At 42.0% G+C, this 26,747-nt stretch overlaps 1 protein-coding gene across 5 annotated transcripts in view; it reads right to left on the bottom strand.

The window, feature by feature from the left end:
• Positions 1-5,720: 5,720 nt before the first annotated feature.
• Positions 5,721-26,747, bottom strand: part of FAM107B (family with sequence similarity 107 member B) — a 234,706-nt gene continuing 213,679 nt past the window's right edge. For all 5 annotated transcript variants that reach the window (XM_008692009.2, XM_040645386.1, XM_040645387.1 and 2 more), the window contains 3 exons: positions 17,417-17,600; positions 9,489-9,639; positions 5,721-8,486 (listed from right to left, as the gene is read on the bottom strand). In XM_008692009.2, the coding sequence (XP_008690231.1) occupies positions 8,370-8,486; positions 9,489-9,639; positions 17,417-17,600 (452 nt within the window). In that variant the 3' untranslated portion in view covers positions 5,721-8,369. The remainder of the gene's footprint in view (positions 8,487-9,488; positions 9,640-17,416; positions 17,601-26,747) is intronic.

Genomic DNA, 26,747 nt, shown 5'->3' with positions numbered 1-26,747 from the left:
AAACCAAGAGTCGGACACGTAACTCACGGCGCCACCCAGGCACCCCCTGCTTCTTATGCCCTTTTAAATACTACTGATTGATGAACACATTGTACAAAAAATTTTAAATACAAAATTACACAGATAAAAGAGGGCAGCCCCCTTTTATTTCTGACTCCAATTCCCTTACCCCACTGTTGACATGATCAATAAACTTCCAGTCCTATTTGGAAGATATAGACATATGGCTATATATGTATATATTTTTAAATATTTTCATGTCAATGAGATTATACTATGTATTGTTCTACAGCTTGCTTTTCTTATATAACAGAATAGCTTCAAAGTCCATATGAGCTAATAGGGATGTATTCTACTTAATCTAGTAAGCTACTATTATATAATCGGGTTGTTCTCCTGAGAAATGCTGCAGCTATATCTTTGACCTATGACCTTTATGCACATGGATATTCCTGAAGGCCAAATTCCTGGACACGTAATGGTGTGTCACAGGGGACGTGTGTGTGTTAAAAAGCTTTACTGATGTATTACTCACATACCATAAAAGTTTTAGGTGGGTATTAGTATATTTATATTAATATGATTATTAGTATAAAGAATTGTGACACCAGCACCACGATTTTATTTTAAATCATTTCCATCACCCCCAAAAAGACACCTTATGCCCGTTTGTAGTCGCTCCCCATTCCCATCATACCCACCCCCTGCCCTAGGCAACCACTATGGTACTTCCTTGATCCATTCTGGACATTGTATATAAATGTAACCATACACCCTGTGGTCCTTGGTGTTTGCCATGATGTTTTTTGAGGTTCATCCATGTATCAGTACTTTGTTCCTTTTTATTGTTCAATAATATTCCATTGTAGGGATACACTAACCCGCTGCTTATCCACCAACTGGCTGATAGACATTTGGGTCATTTCTACTTTTTAGGCACTATCAATAATGCTGCTGTGAACATTCATGTGCAAGACTTTGTTCTGTTTTTTGGGGTATATTCTTAGAAGCAGAATTGCTGAGTCATGATAGATCTATGTTTGACATTCTAGGAAACTCCCAGACTTTTCCAAAGTGGCTGCACCATGTTACAGTCTCACCAGTATCCTAGTCAACACCTGTCTTTTTAAATATCTTCATTGTAGAGGGTGTGAAGGTTTGTGTGTCTTAAAGCTGGCTTTACCAATTTGTGCTCCCCCCAAAGGTGTCTACTTAATCGTACCTATTTCTCCATATCCTCACCAATAATAGCTATTATCAATCTATTTAAGTTTTGCTTTGTGAATATTTGTGTAAAATTGTCTCATTTTAATTTCTTTTGCTGATACCAGCGACACTGAGCATCTCCTCTATATGTTGATGGGCCATTCGTATTTCTTCTTCTGTGAACTGCCTGCTACATATTTGCTCATTTTTTATTGGATTGACATTTGCAGACATTCTGTATGTAGACATGTAATAGACCTGTATGTAATGTAGGTATCATTCATTTGCTGCTGTACACGTAGTATATCTTAGTTACTTGCCTTTTTACCCTTAAAAATATTTTTTTTTTGTACAAAAATGTTTCATTTTCACTAGCTGTATCTGCCAGTTTTCTTGATTACAGATTTTGGGTTAGATGTCTTGGTTAGGAAAGCCTTTCCTATTCCCAGAATTATAGTTTTCTTTTTATGTGAACACTTTAATTTGGCAATCAGTCTTACAAATGGTGTTAGATAGAAGAATACATATTTGTTTGGTTCCAATGACCCCAAAACTTTTCACTGAGTTGTTTATCTTTTCCTAACTGATTTGAAATAAAATTCTGCCTCAATCATAAAGTAAATTTCAATATGTAAATGAGTATCCTTTGGGGTGTTCTTTTCTGTTCCAGTTTTCTATTTGTCTACGCTGGGCCAGTATCCACCCAGTTAAATTCTGTTGCTTAAAAGTGTGCTTTGATATCTAGGCAGGCAAGTCCCGTTTCATAATTCTTTCTTTTTTAAGACTTTTTTTTTAAAGATTTTATTTATTTGTTTGAGACAGAGAGAGGGCGTGGGCAGGTGGTTAGGGAGAGGGGCAGAGGGAGAAGCAGGTCCCCGGCTGATTGGGGAACCCGACGTGGGGCTCAATTCCAGGACCCCAGGATCATGACCTGAGCCAAAGGCAGACACTTAACCGACTGAGCCACCCAGGCATTCCCCCACCCTTTCATAATTCTTAAAGGGAAGTATCTCTGTAAATCTAAGTGTAAGTATCTCCTGGTTCAAGGAGACTCATACTATAAGAAAAATAGTCTAGAACCACCTAAAGGGTTAAAATGGAAAACCCAGGGTGACTTCATGTTCTCTAGATCTATCACTACTAAAAGTGCAAGAGCACTTTTATCCACTAACAACTCTCCTGTGCACCCGTCATGCCAGAATGCAGCATTTCCATTCTGCATCAAGAGGAAACAGGACTCCTTGAAAGGCACATATATGTCTCATGTCAGGAAAAAAAATTAGGATGGTCTGAAACATCCTACTGTTGTAACAAAGTAAGGATGCTTTCCTAACTGTTAGATGCAATATTTTATTAAACTCAGAAAACACAGCAATAACCTTGAGGGGCTCCCACTAGCCAAGTTATAAAGTTCCGAGCATCCAAAAAAAGGAAAAAAAAATTCTAAGAGGCTGAATCTACAAAAGGCCAGATTCATGATACCCAAAAGAGAAAAGTGAATTTTAATACAAACTAAGGATGGATATGTTTAAATGTGAGTATTTGTTCTGAGAATACATATTTTCATGAAGCATGGGCACGTGCTTATTTCCAGCTACCCATACAGGAAAGAAGAAATAGAGGAAACTCGAAAAAGTAGTACAAGAAGGAGGAAGACTGATCATCATCGGTGGTCACAGGTCACATACAATAACCAAGTAGAAAAAGGAATCACAGGTGAGACACAGTAACAAATTTAAATGGACATAACAGTATGCCAGATGTCTCCAAGTACTCACCACACAGACCTGATGATTCTTTATACACAAAAATCTCAACATGATCCTACTAATTAACCTCGGTATAATCCTACTGATCCTACAGGTTATCGATAAGGCATATCTAATTTTCAATAATCCTAATAGACAAGATCAATGTATGGTAAAGGCAGGACGAGTTAGGCAATGCTGGCCATGCAAAATTAAAGAATACTTCATTTCTGGGAAAGACGCCAAGTTCCAAAAAATTAAAATAATATATATGGTGAGATATTAAAAATCCCATGACAAAGCAAGTAAGAATTAATTATAAACAGACTTAATCCAAGGCCTGTGGCTCATGGTTCCATCGGCTTTGCACTGTGCGACCAGGCTCCGTGTCCTAGACGGCGCTCTCAGTTAGTCTGAGGAATTCCTTTTCTTTTAGGCTTGGTGTTAAGATTACCACAAGCCCAGGAAATAGACTGAGCTATGACTGAACCCCTAGGATGATATGAAAATAAATACAGCCATAATAGTAGGAAAGTATTTTTAAAGTAAAAAACAGGGACATAAAGCTCAAAAGTTGACTTGTAAAATTGATTTATGTAAGTTATTTTTAATGCTGTGTTAACCATTCTATTCGAGTATGATGGCTAATTTTATGTGTTGACCTGACTGGGCCACAGGGTACCCAGATTAAACATTATTTCTGGGTGTGTCCATGCGAGTGGCTCTAGAGGACACTGGCATTTGGGTCAGTGGGCTCGGGAGGCTGCCCCCCCCCCCAGCGTGGGGGGCCTCAACCAATCCGCGGAGGGCCTGCGTGAACCGAACAAAAGGGGAAGGAAAGGAGGTTTCGCTCCCTCTCTCTGCCTGACTTCTGAGCTGGAACAGGGGTCTCCTGCTCTCAGACTGGGAGTTACACCTTCACACTCAAGCTTAATCACACCACCGGCTGGCTCTCCTGGTCTCCAGGATGCAGACAGCAGATGGTGGGACTTCCCAGCCTCCGTAACTGCATGAGCCAATTCCTCCTAAGTCTATCTACCTATCAATCAATCGTATCTTTCACGAAACCTTGTTTCTTCGTGGCTCCGTTTCTCTAGAGAACCTGAACTGACACAGCCAGCACGGTTCACGAACTGTTGGAGGACTTTTGAAAGGTACAAAATAGTCAGGCATACCAAAGCTGCAGATGTGAGAGAGTTGAGAGATTTGAATCTAAGAGATTTGAGACAATCTAATTAGTTGAAATTCATAATAAATGCTTAAATGTCCAAGAAAAATGTGTTTGCTTCTTTCCTTCCTTGATAATTCAGCCACAAAGCCACTATGCAGGGCCAGATTGGGGATGGTGCTGAGCGATGGCAGGCGGTGGCTTATGTATGGGGGGGGGGGGTTGTGGAAATGAGTAAGTACATGGAGGAGGCGTTCAATGCTAGAGGAAGGAGCTACAAATATGGAAACAGGAAAACTAGAAGGTACTACTAGGTTAGATTTGAGAGTATTAATATGGACTCATGACTTTCAATAACTAGAGATCTAAAAAGAAGTATCAATGCAGATGTGTAAATATATATTTACACTGACACACACAAATATATTCCTCAGCCTGGAGGGGACCGGGAGTAACAACACCCAAGCTGCAATCAGCATACTCTCAACAAATAACCAAGTGTCCTTTTTACTGGACTCTGGGTGGCAATCACCATCTTGCTAGGACTATCTAGGAACAAGTGGGAAGACGCTGAGAACTTCCCCAGTTGATAATCAGACTGCATCTTCTCAAGAGGAAACAAAAAGGAAGACATTGTAATTGTGAGGCTACCTCATAAAGATTTTATTTACCCTAAGACCCTAGAAAGAAAACACTCCATCTCTCATTATACTAGTAAATGTAAACCTGACGGTTTTATTCTAATACTTTAAGGTGCACTTGGCATTTCAAATGTCAAATGCTTTAATTGTCCTTTTTTCAGATCTATTACTATTACTCTCAGAAACAAACAAGCATAGAGTGGCTCCCGGAAACAGAGTAACAGCCTCGGAACTGCCCCCTTGGGAAACTGCCTGCCCGCATTCGGAGAAGGAAGCTACAGCACCAGTCATTTTGGAGCCCACCTTCTCCACTGCCTCTAGAACTCACAGTATGCCCTTAGAGGTAGGAAATCTGCACTGCCTTGAGTAGATCTGATTTTCAAAATAGAGTCCAGAGACACTAGCCGCTGGGTCATCAGGCTGAGTAGTAACTGGGGGCTGGAAAAGAAAGGCACAGAGAGACCAGAATCTCCGAACTATTTTAACTAATAGCACAATGTCATCATGTGTCGTTTCCCAAAGTAACTTTCTGAGGATGACGTAAACTTAGCTGAATAAGCAGAATAATTTCACGGCTGTACTTCAGATATGTCATATGTACTAGCTCACAGCATTAAAAAAATGGCCGTTACCAAAATATACCTCCCACTGTCCTACCAAGCTACCTAAAATCCAGAATACTTTGATCTGAAGGACTGACCGCAGCTGCTAACATACCACGTATTTTATACAAAAAGTAGCGTGATCTCTTAGCATGAATTTGTCTGACACAGTGAACTGTCAGCCTGACTGACACAAGGCAGAGGACATAACTGATTTGGGGCGGGGCGGGGGGGCTGTGGAAGAGGACAGTCACCAAAGGGAGACCCAGAAACCACCTTCTACTCCTTGAACTGAACCCAGTGCCCCCACCTTCAGGGCCAGACATCCATCTCCAACATATCAGACAAACACAGCTTCATGGTCCAAGCGTGTGGTGATTTTTATTAAGAATAACTTTGGTTCTAAGAATTCCACCCTCAATTCTGTAATACTTTCCATTAAAAACAATTGTACAAGAGCAAATACAAAAAATATTAAATTATGAAAACAAATCCATTAAGGCTCCCTTTATATATATTATATACACTCAAACAAGTCAAGATTTTTCAGAGTAGAAGAATAAAGTCAACTGTTTGTTGTGGCTTAGAAAGCAATACTACTTTACTACCAGGAGACTATAAAACACTGAACTAGTTTAAGAAAACCACAGAGTGGAAAAATGGAGCCATTTTTGTCAAAAAGTGGCTCAAAGCACAAAACTGCTCGGACGTTCTTGAGTCCTGAGTCCTTGGAGTTTGGACCGTATAGTATTAATGTATGGAGGGGAGATGGGCACCCTTTGAAACTCAGGCTTGTGAGCCGAGCTGATCTGACGACTTGAGAGAGCTTCTCACCTGTACATCCCACCGTTTGGTCATAAAACATCACTTCACACTATTTACAAGTCTTTTGGCTAGACTTTGTACTACTCACTACACGTCATTGTGCAGACTGGTGAGTGAGATTGGGAGGGAAATGCTTTTGTAATTTTTCTTCCCAGTGAAGAATGAATTCTAGGTAAGTTCTAGGAACAGAACTGGTCCTGCTGAAGGGGCCTGTCAGGGCCCTTGAGAATTTTATCAAGTGTTGGAATTGCTTCAAGGGCATAGGACTTAAGATCCAACATCCAATTAGATGAAAAGCTATGAGCCAGTCATGAATCTTCATTTTGCAAATCTCATCATTAGTCCATATACGCAAAGAAAGCACTCCCATCAACATGTGATCAGAAAGGTACTTTCAAGGCGATCATTTCTTCTCTCAAAGCTAGAAGGATGGAAAAAAAGTTACCACTCCATCCTTCAAAAGCAAACTATTATAGAGCAACATTTTATCTTCCGCATCTCATAGTTTATTAATACTTACTGATGAGAAATCACTCATTTCAGGTGTAACAACATGTCCTCTGACTAGCCGTATATTGCCATCGTGTTTATCTTTATCTTGTTCACATGACGATTGAATATGAGCTTGTCAACTATGAAAACTAAAGCATTCCCATAGAAAGCTAATTTCTACTATGCTTATTAGGATTAAAAGTTCGGGATCCAGTTTCCTATGAGCCTTTTTAAAGGAAGTTTAAGAAGACTCTTCGCTGTAGAAATGACTGGCTGAATCGTCTCAATGGAGAACCTACCGAATCCACATAAATTCCTCCAGATCACCCCAAGTAGAATATACTCCTGCCCGTACCAGCAGTAATAAAATGCATTCTGCATCAAGATTTTGCTGCTCAACTGGGACTTCACTTCGGAGAGCAGGCTGGCTAGTGTGCGGAAGCTGGGCAGCCTCTCCCCTCACCTCAGTTTCCTGAGAGGCAGGACAGTAGTCATCACCGCGAACAGAGCGGTGGAACAATCTTTCTTCACAAGAAAAAAAAAAAAAAAAGCAATATATGATCCTTTATCCAAAATTTTCAAAACTTGGATTCTAATGATACTCAAAATGTACAAATGCTACCAGCCTTCCAGCTAGGCCTCCTGGAGACCAACCTACATTTGTTTCACATTACAATACCCAAAGAACTCCTCCTTGCCCAGCTCCCAATGGGAGTGTTCCCCACACCGCTCTCAAAGATTTGGACCCTCTACTTTTGACACTGAAGTTGGATAATATGGACTAGTTTTTCTTCTCTGAAGGGCTGGGAGACTGTTTTATATAAAAGGACTAGCTCAGTAAGAAATCCAAAAACAAAACAAAACAAAACAAAATTCTAACAGTTACCAAAGCAACAGATGGATTTATATGATGTGAACTGGAATGTCACCATGGAACATTCTAATATCGGAGAACCAAAAGGAATTAAAATAATATCAAGATGAACATTCATGTGTTTTTCTGTATCTTTTATATGTATTTGTTTCCGTATTATTATATATTTTTTTCCATATTTTTAAACCTTCTCACCCTATTTCTGAATCTTAATGTCAACAAAGGTAACAGCTGTGCTCAACATTAACACCCTCGGGTGTCAATATAACACAGGTGAAAGTATACTGAAACAAGAAAATTCTGGATTCTCAAAAGGGACTTTACGAATATTGGATGTAGAAGGTCAAACACCATCCTATGTGATCTAAATTATCTGACAGATAACTAAAAGAAGAAACAAAACAGATTTTCTTTAGGTTTTAGAAGAAAAAAGGCTCTGTGCCCCATTAAACTTGGACTGGAAGAAAAACCAAGTAGTGCAACTCTCTAGAATTTATTCCAGTGTCCTCTTTCTTTTTTGCTGTTGTGGGTTTATTTGTTTTTTGTTTTTTTAAGTCTTTGAACACAGGTTCACTTATCCCAACTTAAGTGCTGGTCAACGTCCTTCGTTTGGCGAGTAGGAATTGCAACTGTCACAGATCATTTATCCACCCAGATTGTAGGAAAACCAAAACCAAATCCTTTTTAAAGTAACAATTCTCTGCTGGCTGGGTTCTCTCCAGGGGCTCTGGCCCTGAGATTAAGCGTTGACGAGGCGCCTGCTCACAGCTTCCCCGTGTGGTGGGCTGGGCGCGCGGTCTCTGTCTCCGGGGCCTACGACTCCTGCGCTTGGGCCACTTCTTGGCCTGTTCTCCTGAGATTGCCTTTAACCTTCACAAACTCTGGGGCATTTTCTTGTTCTTCTTGCAATTTCTGCTTCTCAAGTTCAAGCTAAATGAAATTCAGAAACAGGAAAATTATTTACATACTGAGAGGCTTTCCAAAACATCGCTTCACTTTTCAAAGTCCCTACCACCTTCTATTTCCCGGGGGAAGAAATTCTCTCCGGGTCTCCATCTCACGTGTGTATATGTACGGACGTATACGGGCCCTGGGGTCATCCTGCGCAGGAGCAACAGCCCCCTGGTTGGTACTACCAGCAACACCAGAGATGATGAGAACCCGAAATCAAGGCTAAGGAACCAAGATCCTGAGACCAATGCGCAGTGGGCTCTGCACGCCGCTTCAGTGAAGTTGAATTTCACTCAATTGCTTGTGTTCCCAACACTCTGCTGTGAGTTCAGGGATATTCCCGTTTGGGCTTTGCCTCCTGAATCTCTTCTAAGTCCTCAGTAGGATCCTTGTCTTTACTTTGAATGTATTTTAGCCCATTTGCTGGCATTCTGTTTCATATTTTCCTTTTGTGCAATAAAAATTTACATCTGATAGGTCTGGCAAATTCTGCTTGTTCCAACATCCTTATTTCTCAGGACAGAAAAGATAACTTTTGACGTGAGTCAAACAGAGAAGGACAAATACTTGCATGATATCTCTGATATGTGGAATCTTAAAAAAAAACCCAAATTGTAAAAGCAGAGAGTAAAATGGTGGCTCCCAGGGGCTGGGGAAATGGGAGAGATGCTGTTTAAGGGTATGTACTTGCAGCCAGAAGATACAGAAGTCCCGGAGACCTAATACACAGTACAGCGATTACAGTCAACACAACTATACCACGAACATTCAACTTGCTAAGTGACTAGATCTCCACTGTTTCCAGAACCAGAAGAAATGTAACTCTGCGATGTGACAGAGGTGCTCGCTAAGCCTTGGGGCCAAACAGACCACAGTAAAAATGTACCAAGTCAACATGCTGTGCGCCTTAAACTTACACAATACTGACTGTCAGCATATCTCAATAAAGGTAAAGACAATTTTCATCCCCATCACTCTTACCTGCTCCAGCTTCTGCTGCCGTTTTAATAGTTCTATTTCCAAGTCAGATTTCTTCTTTTGTGCTTCTTCTTCTTTCTGCTTTATTACTTGATCTCGTTTTCTCTTTTCCATCACTTTCTGCAATTCTGGCTTGTTCTGAGGGGCAAGACCCCTGCAAAAATAAATAAATAAATAAATAAATAAATAAATAAATAAATAAATAGGCAGGCTTGTTCTGAGGGGCAAGACCCCTGCATGCATGCATGCATAAATAAATAAATAAATAAGAACAAAATTAGAAAGTCAATCTAAAAAAGAGAAAAGAGAAGAAAACAAAGCTTTAATCTAATGGACATATCCTTCATAAACAGGAATTTAATTTAAGGCATCAGCCACAGAAAACGAGTCTACTGAATTAGCATTACTGGGATGCCTACTAGCAGTTAGTCAACACTGGTGGTCTCAAAAATTCACAAGCATGAAAGAAGGGTAAGAACAACTTCCAAGAGTAAGCAAAATCTACTCATTCAATAAAAATATACTAAGCACCTACTAAGTGCTGGATACTAGCCTATGCAAAGGTCAGTGAGACTGGTTTATAGTGAGGAAGGTCAGAACGTCATGCTTATTCGATGGGTATTATGATCACTCATGACGATGACACAGAAGATGGAAATGAAGACAATGGAGACAGTGGAGAAGATGGAGAGGACAGAGATGGAGAGGACGGAGATGGTGGAGATGGTGATAATGGAGATGCCCAGAATACAAGGTGCCTCCACTTGAAGTTTTAGGGGAAGCTTCCCAAGATGGAGCCCCTGATCCCATGTACTAAAGTAGCCAGAGATAGGCTAGCACAAAAATTTAAACAGCAAAATGGCCCTGGACTCCTCTTCCAAAATTCTCCGGCTTTTCAGAGGGCTCTTGAACATGTACAGGTACGTCTAAGATGTCATCAACTCCTGGGGGCGCATGGCCAGGGGGAACTTCGCTCCCGAGACCCCCAGTGCTCCTTGCAGTGGAACCACTTCAGATGTGTAGTTTACTACTGATGATGCACAGAAATCAGGCTGCAGGGAAGTTCTACATTTCTGAGAGATAAATTAGGATGCCATCTCTTCAGATGGGGAGAAACAAAACCAAAACTTAAGACCATTCGCTAGCAACCCTCCACCCAGAATCTCTGAGGTAAGTCAAGGGCATCTCCTTAGATGGAATGTCTATGTTTAACTGTTAGCTAGGACACTCCTTGTCTCTAGTTTTCTACCATTTCCTTAAGATTTCTCCGGTCCAGGCTTTCAAGGTGCTGGCTTTGCCAGCCTATCTCCTCCTGTCTTCCCTTTCTATGTAGCAAGCCTCCACCAGCTCTTCAGTCATCTCAACTTGATATTAACATTTACTAAAAGCATTTAAAATAAAAATGAAACCACAAAACAGGAAGAACACTGTCAGTTTCAGGCAACATAGGGCGTAAGTGACGGTGGGTGTATTCACTCTCATGCACCCACACACGTGCGCACTTGACCCACAGGGACTCAGGCTTTTCTGGGAAGCAAGAAGGGCCCTGCTGGATCCACCGAGGACTGAGATGGGCCCCAGCACCTTCCCATGCACCTTCTGGTCCTGCTGATGGTAACTGCTAGTCTGTAAATCAGGAATGTCTACCTGAGTGGTTATTCTCAAAACTATGTCAATCAACCAATGTGTCTCAGCCTCTAGGAGTCATCTGAGTAACTGTTAAATCTAACAACAATTTCCAAAGTGTGTGCTCTGGTTGTAAGAAACTCAACAACACACTCATCTCAATGTTCTTTCAAGATCACACTATCACATCTGTGATTGAATCCTCAATTTCACACTTCTTCATTTAACTATAATTTTTAAACATTCTGGCATCTCTCCTATCTACATTTTTTTTAAATCACAAATGTTTCCAAGTTGTTGTTTACAGACTAAAGATCAGTATATTCCATCACTACAGATAAAGGATAGTCAAAGTAACATATATGTCTCCACTTTCCCAATTTTCTTTAGCAAAACTTTTGATAAAAAAGAAGAAAGAAAAATATTAAAATTCAGCCAAAAAAAGAAGAAGCAAAAGACATGTGTAACTTTTATAATTTAGTTACAGTTTGTTTTACAGTTCCTAAGATCTTATGGTGTCGACAGAAGTATGGACAGACGATTCTGGAAATTAAATATTACATGCAATAAAAACTGCTTATGGTACTTTGCTCACAACAAATGTAGGAAAATTTGTTTGTAAATAATCTGAGTGAAGACCTGCTCAGTTTCATACTTATTAAAATGCCTCAGTATGATACCACAGACAGGATTAAGGGATTTAAATTTTAGGATTAAGAATTTAGCTATCTGCATAATTTAAATTTCAAACATTTTCCTTTCCCTTTATTTCACTGACAAAATTAACCTCAACGGTTATTAAATTCTTCTGGATTATGCAAAGGCTGTTGAACAAACTTTGATGTATGAACACTAAGCTGACATTCTGTTGCAGCCTATGAATGGGTTTAACTAATATCCAGTATTCATTTTCTAGTCAAAGATTTTACACAATGGTGGCAGTAAGATAAAATATTTAGTCACAGAAGGCTCAGGAAAATGGTGCTTATCTGATAAATGTTCTGCACTTACAGCAGTCAAAAAGTCATACAAATTTAGTTAATATTTTATCAGAGCAGATCACTTCACTTTCTGTGCTGAATGGAAAAAGTCAAGCACTGCCCGTATGATTCTGAGTCAAAAACTGGATCAGATTACAGAGAGAGTGCCCAAACACAGAAATGAGCCTCTCCAAATCTCATAAAGACTACAGCGTCATTCTGTGAGTGGTTAACAGTTGCTTCGCTTTAATCAATTGTGACATATATAATTAACAAGTACTTTCAATTCCTTTATGACTGACAGGTGCTCAGATTGTTGGCTTTGAGCCACTTAACACCAACAGTTATTTCTGAGTCTGCTTCCTGTGGCTGTGATATGACAGAAAGCCACGTCACATTTTTAATTTTTTTTTTGTTTTCTAAATTTATTTTTTAAATTAATTTTTAAAATTAATACATGCTCTAGGGGCGTCTCGGTGGCACAGTTGCTCAAGCATCTGACTCTTGGTTTTGGCTCAGCTCGTGATCTCAGGGTCATGGGATCGAGCCCCACATCAGGATCCCTGTGCAGCTTGGAGTCTGCTTAAGGTTCTCTTCCCCCTTCCTCTGCCCCTCCCCTGCTCCTCTAAAATAAATTTTAAAAATTAATACGTGCTCTTTACAAAATAATGGGTTAGGTAACATACATTTATATGTAAGATAAAAAGTAAAAGCATACCCAAACTCCTCCTGTTAAACAAACCTTGGGAGCACCACTTACATTGAATTCTATGTGGACAGAATCGTACAAGGTAGAGGCCCTGGCCCCATGACGCTTTCCATTCCCACACTCAGATATAACTAGGAGTCTGTGCTCTTCCATACTTTCTACAGCTGCAGAGCTCGTCCTCATTCTTCCCAACATCTGTCCAAGACCTCACACTACAGAAGTGCCGTAATTTTCCCTCCTCTGACAGACATTCAGGTTGTTTCCAATCATTCCCTATTAAAAGCAATGAGGAAATGAACTTCCTTGTACGTGCACACTTACACTCTAATGTAAGTATTTCTGTTGGCTAGATTCATAGAAGCAGAACTGCTGGCTACGCTTCTACGCATTTTATATTTTTTGGGTATTGCCAAACTGCCCTCCAAAAAAGGCTGCCAACAATTTGTATTTCCACCACCAGTGACAAAACGTACAGACACCTTTAAAGTTACGTTTTACATTTCACGCAGACCATTGAATATGACCAGGGGCAGACCGGAAGGCTCTACCTTCACTCCACCTCCACCCCAGATGCATAAATAAAGCCCATAAAGGTGTAATTCCCTCCACACCTGGGAGCACATGGAGCCGAGGCAAGGGCTAGCTCAAACCCTAACAGAACAGCTCCCCTACCCACCCAGCCGAACATCTCCTGACCCAGTTTTTTATTTAGAGTGGGGAGGGGGGAGGGTTTCAAGAGGGCTGGATTTCAAGCCCTTTATTTTTAATCTTGGAATCTTCTGTCTTACCTACATTTTTGGCTTGAACCATTTCTACCTGCATGGATTCTAAATGCAAATACTTCTCACTCGGCTTCCTGTATTTTTTCCCACATGATACAGCAACAAGTATTTATTGAAGAACTCTATGTCTAGCAAAGCATACACAGTTAAGATCAACTAAAAACACAGGGAAATGGAAACCACTGACTGGAAGGTACAAGCCAAAGAACCAATTTTAGGGATGTGTGTAGGTGATGGGGTATTCTCTATTTGTGGCCGAAAGTAGAGAAGACAGAATCTGAGTTGAAATATCCCTATATTTTTAAGACCTCTTGAATGTTCATCTTTCAACTACAAAAAACAATGCCTCTTGAAATAATGCCACTGGGAACACCTACAGAACTGGAGAACCTGACCAAGGGTCCTCATAATCAGACCTAATGGTAGACTGTAACCAGCTCAAAATGTGAAGACTTTTAATCTGAAACTTAGCTAGGTCTAAAAGATGCTAAGTAGAGCAGAATTATATCCTTGAAAAGTGTGTAGGTTTCAGAGTTAAAATACCTATGAGTATTTGTTCTCCTAAGCAGTGACACTGTTTTTATCTTATGATCTCTAAAATATCATGGAGGACCACAGGGGAAGGGTGGGAAAACTGAATGGGAAGAAATCAGAGAGGAACACAAACCATGCCAGACTCTGGAATCCAGGAACCAAACTGAGGGTTACAGAAGTGGGGGGAACAGGGTAACCAGGTGATGGGCATTTACGAGGGCACTTGTGGTGAGAGCCCTGGGTGTTATATGCAACTAATGAATCGTTGAACACTACATCAAAAACTAATGACGTATTATATGCTGGCTAATTGAACATAATAAAAAAAATAAAAATAAAATAGTAAAAATAAAATGTAACCTGAAGAGCTGTGAACTAACTGCTCCAGGGCTTTGAGCCAAATTTGTGCCTCTGTAGAGCAAAGGTACGGGGCTCTACAGAACATTCGCCTCGTGCGGATCTCACTGCTGTCCACCCCTCTCTTCTCTGCTTTGTTTCTGACTGATATTATTACTCTACTTAATTTATCTGAGTGAACTACCTTTAATTTTATGTTTATTCTCTGAGTTTTCTCTTATTTACAGGTCAAATAAGGGTGACTCCAAGATAACACACTGGGTTACTGGAAAGATCACTGGATAAGATAAAATACGGGAAGGCCCTTTACGAATTGTAGAAAAGCAAGCAGACTTTTGTTACGATACAAACCAGTAATCAAGTACAATTATCCTTTAAGCAAACATACATATTATCCATGTGAAACTTCCTGTCATTTAGCACAAAAATTTAGAAATAAAAACCCCACAGTCTCAAGCAAGTACATATGATGGAAGATGAATAAAAGAAAAAAAAAACTGCTTGAGGGGGTTTCACTCCACAAACCAGTTGTATTCCTAATGAGAGGACCCCACCAAACTAAGATCTTATCTTGAAAAACCTGAAAACGTAGGATGAGATATTCGATTTTGAAACCTGCCTGCCTTCTTCCTGCCTTTTCTTTTTTTCTCCTCTTGATATACTTCAAAAGCCAGGCCAGCGCCCTTCAGGGAAAAAGGAGGAAAAGCAATGGGGATTTCCTGATGATGCTCCATGGGAAGTGGAACATGGATGGGACTAATTGAGCATTTATTATACACCAGTCATTTTAGTAGGTATTCACATGTTATTATTAAGTTTTAGAAGAAGGATATTTTTAATCTCCCACTTTACAGATGAATACACATATCTCAGGAAGGGGGACTTTACCCAAGGTCATAAAGGTAGGTCAAGTTAAATGGCAAATCACGATTTAGATGATTTCCCTCTAACCTCAAAGGACATCCTCTCTACACTACAGTACTCGAGGGAACACAGCATTCTCCCAAATCACTTGAGCTGGGCCTGGCTAAAGAGTCAGCTGTATAATAAACAAGGAAAAGAAATCACGGGCCAGAGAAAATCGGACAGAAGGGAGGTCCATTTTCACAGAAAGTGCCTATTCTAGAAAATCTGGCAGCAGATTCAATTACACAAACCTATATGTTTTAGAGAGCTATGACCCAGGGTGCTAAATATATTTTTGTGGAATAATTTGTAGACTATAATTCAGAGAAGAGTTGTTCTGCCAATTTTGGTTTTACCTTCGCCTCTATTCTGACTTGGAGCCTTTTCACAGATATAACAGAAAAACAAACAAACAAAACCCAGTTTGAGCTAGAATGTCCCTCAGAGATGTCCCCTACTCCCATTTTACAGATGAGGGAACAGAGGTCCAAGAAGGAAAAGACAATCAGAAAACCAGTTAGTGGCGACTATTACTCTTTTGCAGTACATCAAACTTTTTTTTTTTTTTTTAAGATTTTATTTATTTGCCAGAGAGAGAGAGAGAAAAAGAGAAAGAGAGGGAGAGAGAGCACAAGCAGGGGTAGGGGCAGAGGGAGAAGCAGGCTCCCCAGTGAGCAAGGAGCCCGATATGGCACTGGACCCCAGGACCCCAGGATCATGACCTGAGCTGAAGGTAGACGCTTAAGCCACTGAGCCACCCAGGCCCCTACATCAAACGTTTGATCTTCCTACCAAAATGCAGGCATCATTTCCCAGGCAAGACTACCTCCAAATTCTGCGGCCCTATTTAGGAACGTACATGTTCCTGTTTTGCTTTGGGCATGATGATACAAATCTATATATTTTTTTCCTTTATGTGACAAAGACAGTTGGAAGCTAAGCACTTATTCAGAAGGGATCAAACTTGCATTCAATTTAATCAGCATGAATGCAACAGCATACTAGTGCATGCCGGTAATAAAACGGGAATAAGGCACATTCCCGGCCTGGAGGAAGGATGGATTCACACTGAATTCCTCAACAGGAGTTGTGAGTTCTGGCAGGGTGCAGTAGGGAGGGAGGACTGCCCCCACATCACCTCTTTCAATGTTTTTGTTTTTATATTTAAATTAGGCCTTCCCTCTAAAACATGGCCCTACTGCTTAACTTGGTCTATATACTCTTCAGTTCAATGAGAACTAACAAGGGCTTGGCAAAGAGTGGGGGGATGACCGACCTATGGTCCCACAATTCAGATCAACAGTTTCATTCTGAAGAACTGGGAATAGCTCCCAGGAAAGCTTGATAGGTCTTAAATAATATAAGTAACTTTGTGTCTTAATAAATAAAAATAACTTTGTATCCTCAGCTCTCCTAGTCAACTGGCCCTGCCCAAAATCACTTCAAAAGCAGATTACATCAACCCAACATCCAAACATGTTTATGGTACACATGGAGCTAACAAATGGTCTACAAAGAAGATAAAAAAGGTAAATATTTTCTCCCCTCCAAAAAAAATAAAAATGATCATAGTAATAATTTTAAATGTTACTTGAAAAAAAAAAAAAAGAGGGCTCTTATCTATTATTAAGTTGAGGTAGCTCTAGAGACTTCTCCCTGTTGCCCACAAATGCCAAAGCAGGCAGTATTTATCTCAGATTCCCACACTTCCCCAAATGAAAGGGGCAAATTCAGAATTTTTACAAATCCTAAGAAATAATGTATTTCTTTCCGACTTAGGATACTCTCATTCATCCTTAATCGATGCCTTTCCATCCAAATTCTACAATACATGTCCACTTGCGAAGGGGACAGAGCTCTGTAGCCCATGGAGTAAGAGTGGAAATGGCGGCTGTGGCTGCAGATGACCTGACTTCATGGAGGGATGCCCTGGCTCATTACAGAAGGAATAAGGCAGCCTTAAATACAACCAAGAAAAGAAAAAATCTCTTAAGTCAAAGTCCCCAAAGGAAAACTTTGCTCAAGAAACCACTGTACCTTTTTTGATTCATGAGAAGTTCTCTGTGAAGATCCTGATGGTTGCGGGACGTTTTGACAGGATTGACTAGTTTCTGAGGCCTAATTAGTTCAGGATTGTCATCTTCTATGTAGTCTGGCTCAGCCATGATGTTTCTTGGGATGAGATACTCTTCCTTAAGGTCAGTATCCTCAGATGGGCCGTCTGAAATAGAAAGGTGAGATCATCTACAGGCTTTTCCGCTGAGACGTCTCGCACGGTACGGCGTGCCACAACAGCGGATCCTCCTGGGCCCACTTCACTACTTCGCTGAAAGGTATTTGAAACTTTGTGAAACCGATGGGGAGATTCTAAGAGGGAGAAGAATGGCCTTGTTGTTCTGGGTGGCCTGTGACTAAGCAGAGGGGTCCCTGACTCTGGTCACAACTCCTCACACCTTGAGTTTTAGGTCACACGGGATGCTTCCCACCAAAATGTCTAAAGACCAACTTAAGCCCGTAACGAGCACCTTGGGCACCAGACCGAGGTCCTTCACTGCTTCATTCAACCTCCCCAAATGAATATGCACTGGCAACGTGCGGACCTCTGACCTCCATCAACATCGAGAGGCTTCTGGAGCACAGAGCACTGTTCCTTATGCTGCCGCTGGCCGGGGTCTCCCTCCCCTCACATGAGCACCTGTTCACATCTCCTCAGGCCCCTCTTCAAACGCCACCTCCTCAGAGAGGTCTGACCTCTCACCACCGTGCTTACACCTGCAATCCCACTGCCAGCTCTGCCCTGCTTTGTCTAGACTGCAAATGTTGCTTATTTGCTACTGGCTCTCTAAAGCAGATGCTCCTGAGGGCAAGACTTTTGTCTGACCCCCTCTCCAGCTGCCCTAGAACAGTGCCAGGAAGGAAGGAAGTTCCAGGGAAGGAAGAAAGAGGGAGGAAGGTGGGGGGAGGCCTTGTCACAAGAGCCTATCTGCACAGGATTTTAGCAGGGAGGACAGGCAGTCACCGGAGTAGAGCAGAAGAAAAACCTGATGTAATGCCTGAGCAGACTCACACAGCCTTTCTGGGCCCAGACTCCAGATCAGTAAAGTGAAACAAACAGATGACAATCCCTAGGGGCCCTTCCCCCATGTTCAATTCTAGTTGTCGATCCTATGATTCAAGTGTATGTGTCCTCTCCAGTAAGAGACTCGCCTGGACAGCAGGGCATACACCCCTGTAACTATCGGGGGGCAGTGTGCAGCACACAGTGGGCACTCCGTGAATATATGTGATATTCAATGAGACAGAAGCACACACTCAGTGAAGGCAAGAGCGGGGAGAAGCAGGTTGACTGAGCATCGTGCTGGAAACTGGTCGCAGGTCCATCTGGCCGGCACCCGATTGCCTAGGCTCTTCTCTTGCTCATGACCTCAATCCTGTTCCCTTGTCCACGGAACAAATCCGGCCAATATTTCAAGATAATTAACATGCGATTTTATGCTTCCCTGTCCCTGTATGATGACTTTGTTTCCCAAAGCAAAAATGAGATGCAGAGCCCGACGACGGCCGCATATTTGACATTGGGCTTTCCCTCAAAGTCCAGAGAACATGCTTACTAATTCTCTGGCCAGTTTTATGCCCCTAAATGGAACAGAGATCACAGAACAGGGCAAGGTTGGGAGGGAGATCCACATGGGAGTGGGCTCACACCCAGCACTGCCACCTTCCCTCACCTCCCCAAGGACATCAAGATAATAATCACCTCCGTGCCCTCACGGCTCAGCAGTGGCGTACATGTACTTCTGTCATGAAATGTATCCTGACACAGAGTAACCATAGGTTTCTGTCTATTCTCCCCAAGAGCTAGGCCCACTTCTTTTACTGTTTCAAATCCCCAAGTCCAGCAAAGTGCCTGGCACATGGCGGAAGCTGAATAAATGTTGTGCTCAATCAAATCTGGTCTAAACTGAAAAAGTGGAGAGGTCCTCGAGGAATAAGCTCCTCAAGAGAAGACAAGTTCCATCTTTATTTCTGCCCGTGACATCAACGCACTGAGCAAACACCTAAGTAAACGTGTGCATATTGACACGGGGGGAGCTGGACGAAGGGAAGAGAGAACACACAGTGTGTCTCCATGGACTCTGGGCATGCAGATGCAGGTGGACAGTGGAAAGAATAAAGATGTGTTTTCAACCAAAAATTTTAGAATAGAAACAAAAAACAGGTCCAGTGGCAGTCAGCTACAAGCAGTTTTGCTTTCAAAGCCCTTAGAGATGTTTTCCCGAACCCCGAATGATCCCAGAACACTGGTGTAGTCTTCCGCATCGAATGGGCAAGCGGCGCCAGTAACTACCCAGAGCCGACATGTGACCACATCTGATCCTAGGAACAACCCGATGAGCAGAAGAACTAGAATTTTTGCTTTGCAGACAATAAAATGGAGAAACAAACATTAGATAACTTCTCCATACTAATAATCACCAGTAAGGTAAAGCTCAAACTCAAATGAATGTCCTCCGGTCTCAAAACCTGTGTTCTGTCTACCAAATCTGCTATTTTCATAGCAAAATCTTTTGAAGATTAATGTGAAAATAAAGACGTTAAAACCCAAACAATAAATATATCAGATAAAATAGAAAAATTGTACATGTTATTCGTTTATATATTTTAGATTTAATGGCATAATTGAGGCTCAAAATTACTGAACTTTGAGACATGTATGCAAATTACACCAAATATTCCTTGAACGCAATTTACGTTGATCTTTTAAATAAGAATGCCTGCAACCGTCACTGAATGGAGAATTACAAACCTTGCACATGGTGAGTCAGTGAACCCATCACAGCCAGCCTGACCTTCATGCGCTGCCCCACACAAAAATGTGCTCCTTGGCTGAAATGTGAAATGCGCCACACACACCTCTGCGCCGTCCCAGTTGCTTTAAAAGCCAACAGCAGTTTCATTCTCGTTAATCAGTAGACAAGAAGGCCTACACGATTCCATAAAAGGATCTGTTTCTCTGCTCTAAACTATGGATAATCTCCATGACACCAAATCAAAACAGATTACAGCCTCCTAAGTCAATATTACGTTGGGGAGGGTGAGCTCTGTGGACGCGAGGAGGAAAAGTGCTCCAGACGGAGGGAGGAGCTCGTGCAGAGGCCACAAGGCAGGAGTGTGTCTGATGGGTATGAGGAGTAGCAAAGAAGCCAGTGTGGCTGGAGGTGAGTGTCAGTGAGGACAGAGAGATAACAGCTAAGGGAGAAGATGGGGTTGGAAAGGCCAGATATTGTGGGAGCGTGAGGGCCATTCCAAGGACTCTTGGCCTTCGCTCTGGAGACAGTGGAAAAGCCATTCAGGGTTTGAAGCAGAGAAGTGACAAGATCTGACTCCTATTTTTAAAAGATAACTCTAGTTACTCAATTTAGAATAGTAGCAGCAGGCAGGGAAAGAATTGGGCAGGGAGCTATTGCTGTGATGAGGGCGACAGATGGTTTAGACCAGGATGGCTACAGCGCAGGTGGGAGGACAAACGGGTCAGGATAGATTTTTAACTGGAAAGCCTCTGGGATTTCCTGAAAGACTGGGTGTGAGATGTGAAAGGCACAGGAGAATCAAGAGTGACTCCAAGGTTCCTGGCCTGAGCAACGAGAAGGTCAGCACTGCTGGACAGGGAGGCTGTGAGGGGAGCTGGCTGGACAGGAGATGCTTGGACATGCAGGAGTTCTCTTGGGACATGCAGAGTTTGAGGTACTTGCGGGACCAACATCGAAGTGGTGACAGCAAGAAGGCAAAGGCAGTCAGTGCCCAAACCCTGGGTGACTCTTTCCTTCGTCTCACTGATTTGACTTCTGTGGTCTCTCACATCAGCCACTCCCCTCCCCGCCACCCGCTGCCCTCGGTCCCTCCATTCCCACTATTCTCACAAGCAACGGCAACACAGGCTGCTCACCCCAGTCTTTCTTGAATGTCAGCACCGGGGGACAGGCACATCCTGGGCCTTGGTGCCAAGACTCAGGTAGAGCATTCAGGTAGAGCATTCAGTGTGCAGAATGAACACGTTCTAGCTTGGAATTTTTTCCTGATTTCTCTTTAGATTTAGTATCTGGGAAGTGTGTCTTCTCTCAGAGGACCAGCGTGGTAAGGTGGTAGCGTGTCTCCTGCTGGATTGAGGCAGACACCGAGCAGGTGGGTGGGAGGAGCCCTGCCGCAGATGAACGTGCAAACACTTCCCTCCAATGCTTTCTCACTGGTTTGCCCTTCTTCACAACAACTGGGGCTGGGACAGGGGACACGAAGGCTCTCAGCCTAAGTATCACTCTGAGGCCTGCCTGTGGACCAGACTAAAGGAACCCTTGTAGCCCCTCATGAAGGAGACCATGCTGGAGTCTGGGAAAAGGTCACTTAGGAAGAAGGGGGTGAAGTAGCAGGGAGCAACCTCTGCGACTCTCCAGTACTCATGGCAGTGGCTGCTGAAGGATCTGGGATCTGGATTCTGACCACTTTTCAGTGACCTTCCACCCTGGAGCCATGACCAACACACGGAATCTAAATGACCTTCTTATTCAACTTTCGTCCCTCTGCCAGCCATCTTCCTCATCGCTACCAAGGCTGGAAAATGCCATCCTGATCCTAAGGGAACTCTTCCATTTCACAGATCCTACCCTCTTCCAATTACACTGAAATGAACACTGACTGTTTCCCCAAATTTTCACATTTTCCTGCCTTCCTCGCCACTATGTCTTCGCCAGCACCATTCCCTCCAGCAGATGTGCTGATCCTCTTCCCCCCCATCTCTGAATTGCCACAAAGCCACATCTCACTCATCCTTTCAGATCCAGATCAGTGTCAAATCTTCCACACCACCTTTCCTAATTCCCTAGTTGCCATTAAACTCTCTGACTTCTCAACAACAAAAGAATTTTCTCTGTTCCTTTTTCCTAGTACTCACCGATGCCCACCTTGTAGTCCAGCAATATGTATGTAAATCATCATCTCTTCACTGCAGACTGTATCTGTTCTACATTCACATTCTTCAGACTCCCTGGACAGGTCAATAAATAGTACTCAAATTAAGAAAGAGAGTCCTGGGTTAACTGCCATTAGAGGGAGTCCCTGAGCTGTGTGAAGTTCTAGCAACAAGGTGTGTGAACCGAGCTGAAAGTGGAGTTGGGAGGTCAGAGTTTCTTCCCTGAGCATCAGGTAATCCAGAAGCCTGACATCAGAAAAGATGAAACGAAACTGTCTGGAAGGAAAAGTACTTTGTATGTGGGTATTATTACTACATAAAACATTCTTCCAGAAATAAGCATTACGACATTTTTGTCATATTCACTACCCTGATTAAATAAACTGATTCGTAATTTTTTTTTAAGTTTCAAGTCGATAAAGGAGAAATAAAACTGGCTTGACGTCTTGGATAAAGCTTAACTTCCCTGACCCTCCATTCTCCCCTGTGTTAGATTGAGTGCTGTAAGAACTGGTTGAAATGTAGATTTCAGTACTCCATATAATCTCTGGCATGTCTATGGGAATTCAATAAATCGAAGCTATTATTAGAGAGACTATGTGACCAACACCATTACAGAGTTTATTTAGAGGTCTGAGAAACCTGACATACAAAACTTCACCTCTCTAGGCCTTGATTTCTTCAAAAACATAGGAGTACAACTGAATGACCCACAGCCCTTCTCAATAACATTCAATGGTTCTAAGATCCATTCACGCTACAAATATTAAGAACCTTCTGAAAAGTGTAAAAAGGTCTGTAACACCTTTTAGGTGCTACAAGGAATTCTGAATGGCTTATTCAGAGTATAGGGTATAGCAAGAAACATGCCCGACAGCGAGGACCTTTTATGCTGCTCTGAGATAAAGGGGACTCACTGAAATATTATAAGAAGTTGAATATTAACACAGAATTGCATCTTAGGCAGATACTAATACTAAATACACGTTAGACAGATGTTTGAGGCAAACCTAAAAACTCAATCTTGGGCCAGGAGGAGACCATGACGCCATCTGGTACCTAAAGTCATTAGACAAGAGCCTGGAGGACCTTTGAGACCACAAGTCCAAACAGCATGCACTGAAAAACACCACCTGATGAGAATTCTGCCTTTAATGTCAGCAAATCAACAGAAGTCATTATTAAACTCTACTATCCCAGAGGACAAGAAATCCCAATATTATAGATGGATTTTGAGTCCTTGCTTTTCATTGTTTTCCCTATCGAAGGTTGATTCTGGGCCCACTCCATGCCTATTCCAGGCATCCCATGTTGATTGCTTTCCAGAGGTAAATAACCATTCCCACAGAAAAATCTCAAAATAAGATTAATAAAACAAGTATTTCTTGCATCATATTGCAGTTTCCTCATCATACTATTTAGGGCACCAGTATTTCATCTGCATGTTTCTACATCAGAAAGATAAAATTTAAAACCTAAGCCTATGAGATTTAAAAATCAAATTTAGAGATTATGCTAACTTTTATGTTTACCTAAATATTTAAAATCAAATTCTACCTAGAAGCACTAAAAATTGAAGCCTTTTAAACAATACTTGAAACATGGCAGTGTATACAGGTGTCCTACAGGTTACAGGTGTACTATAACCAATCACAGCGAAACAATTAAGCTTCTGAATCGCTACAAACACTTCTGGCAAGTTAAAAGTAATTTCAGTGAATTCTTTAGGAGCGGTTGTTTCCCAAGCTGGCTCCAAGAGATTCTAGCAACCCTCCGACAATACTCTAAAAGAGCCCAATCACTTGAGATTGTAGGCAGGCCAACTCCAGGCCTGGGTCAGCTGAAGATGGAAAGCCTGCCCTCAGCACCCACTGTTCCCAGAAAGGCAGTGGGCTGTGCGGAGAAAGCTGCGAGGGCGGAGAATGAGTTAAGGCAAGAACTGTTCCCCAACAGCCAAGGGTTTCACTGACAAACCCCTGACTGGCCTGGCCCTGAGGCGAACCTACAAATTCATCAGGGACAGTGACGCCATCTGGTACCCAAAGGCGTTAGACGAGAGCCCAGGGGAACTTTGTGGCCACAAACCTAAACTAAGGCTTGGAAATGACGGCCAAGCAAGCCATCTGCACAAGCACAGAAACATGGCTTCTCAGTGCTGCCCGCTCCACTCCTGCCGCCACATCAAACTCTCAATAAATCGGCTGCAAAAATGCTGCTGTACAAATGCCAAACGGTGACGCCCTTGGGAAAATACCAAACTCATTTTCTCATCAGTTTTTTTCATTCCCTAAAAATGTATTCTTATAAAAAAGGCACATATTTTATATTTAGAACATGGGAAAGGAGGCAAGAAACATCAGGAAGACAGGCCGTTATCAAAGCTAAGCTGGTCTGGCTGAGGCGAGACCAACCAGAAGGTGGCGACAGCTCCACAAATAACTAGGTCTCCATTTTCCTAACAACCAGGAGAAGAGCAGGGACTGAGCCTCACCCTGGCCCTCAGCACTGTTAGCAGAAGTACACACTGAAAGCACAGAGATATGCCACAAAAGAAATCCGTTCTGGAGCCCCTATGTATCTGCCCTAGAAGGTATACCTAAGCTTCTCCCCATCACTTAATCCTCGATGAGGCCCTAGGGGGTGGGGGTTATTATTCCCTGTGGCCTACAAAGGAGGCTCAGACAGCTTCAAGAACATGGATTCCAGATCACATGGACTGGGTCTAAATTCCAGATTTCTCATTTACTGTAAGTCTGTCTTTGGGCAAGTCACCTTACTAGTTTAAAAAAAAAATGGCAGATTTTCTCCTAGGGTTGTTAGGAAGAGTAAATGTGAAATATATACCAAAGGCAGTGACTAGAAATCATAAACCTTCAGTAGATATCATCTGTTATTAGCACTGTCACCGGCAATAAATAACACTAAGTAACAGTAACACTGTTATTGCTGCCCTGGGTCACACAGCTACTAAAGACCGGGACTAGGATTTGAACTTGGGTCTGATTCCAAAGGGATGCTCTTTGAGCACTCCATTCTTCTGGACTGGGATAATGAGGGGAAGAAATGCGTTTCACTTTAACAGGATGATTTTCTCTATCTCTTGAAAAGATTTTACAAGCTTTCTAACATCATAGCTTTATAACACCAAACCAAAAACATCTTGCAGAAGATCACGTTGAAGTGAGGAGAGAAGGCAGGAAAGACACATTTTCTTGAAAACACATAAAGGTTTTTATAAGCATGCTCACAGCAGTGCTATTCTTAACAGCTCCACGTTGGAAGTGATCCAAACGTCCATTATCCGTAGGGTGGGTAAATGCACTGTGGCACACGGACACCGTGGACTACTACACAGCAGTGGGAATGAACGGACGGCAACCGCAAGGCTGAATCTGACAAATACAGTATTGAGCAAAGGAAGCCAGACACAACAGAGTCCATACTGGATGATTCCACATATACGATGTTCAAAAACAGGTGAAACCAATCTTTGTGTTAGACGTCAGGATAAAGAGCATCTTGGGATTGGGCTGGGAGTGGAAGGGGATTTAAAGCGGACTTTTGGGGTGCTGATAATGTTATTTCCTGATATAGGTCCTGGTTACACAGGTTTGTTCACTCTGAAAATTCACCAGTTTCAAGCTTTGTGGCTTATGCCCTTCTCTGTATGTACAGTATACTGGGTTAAATACAGTTCATATTAAATAGCTATTAAAATTACTATCTAGAGATCATTTGGTTGCTGCTATGTTATTAGAATTTTGTTATTTTATCCATTTTAAACCTTGTTCAGTCCATGAGAAGTAATAGAGTATAACGGAAAAGAAGACCAGGTTTGAAGACCACCTATCCTGGATTAGAATCCTGGTTATGTCACTCACCAGTTAGATGATTTTGTATCAATTACTTAATCTGGGTCTTAATTTCCTCAACAATGAATCAGAGCTCACATACCTACATTTGCTGAGTGGTTGTAAGCATGAAAGAAAACTTACAGAAAACATCCACCTTACACCATACCTGCCCCTGCAGCAGCCGTTCAATAAATTAGACAGTTAAATAGTTCCAACAAATTCATTAATCTACCTCTCCATTAACTAATGTTCTCTCAAAGTGAAAACGGATGGCCATGCAGTGCAAGTATACTAGTCTAGACAAAGTTTAATGGATAAACCCAATCGTGGTCTCTGCTCTGCTCATCTTTCCAGTTTGGACTTAGGTAACAGAGAGGGACATGGGAGAGGGGAGAGGATGGAGGGGACCATGAAAATCCCTGACAGATGACAAAGCACAGAGTGGAGCTTACGGCCTGAGCCTGCCAAGGCCTTGAAAATCCAGATAATTTTCCAATCACTATGCTTTTCAGTCTTCTCATCTGCAGAATTGGGTGGCCATTTCTCCCCG

This window comes from Ursus maritimus, unplaced genomic scaffold (genome assembly GCF_017311325.1).
Source record: "Ursus maritimus isolate PB19 unplaced genomic scaffold, ASM1731132v1 scaffold_31, whole genome shotgun sequence".
In the NCBI taxonomy this organism is placed as follows: Eukaryota; Metazoa; Chordata; class Mammalia; order Carnivora; family Ursidae; genus Ursus; species Ursus maritimus.
Note: the sequence above shows the minus strand (reverse complement) of the source record. Positions and strands in the feature narration are given on the sequence as shown.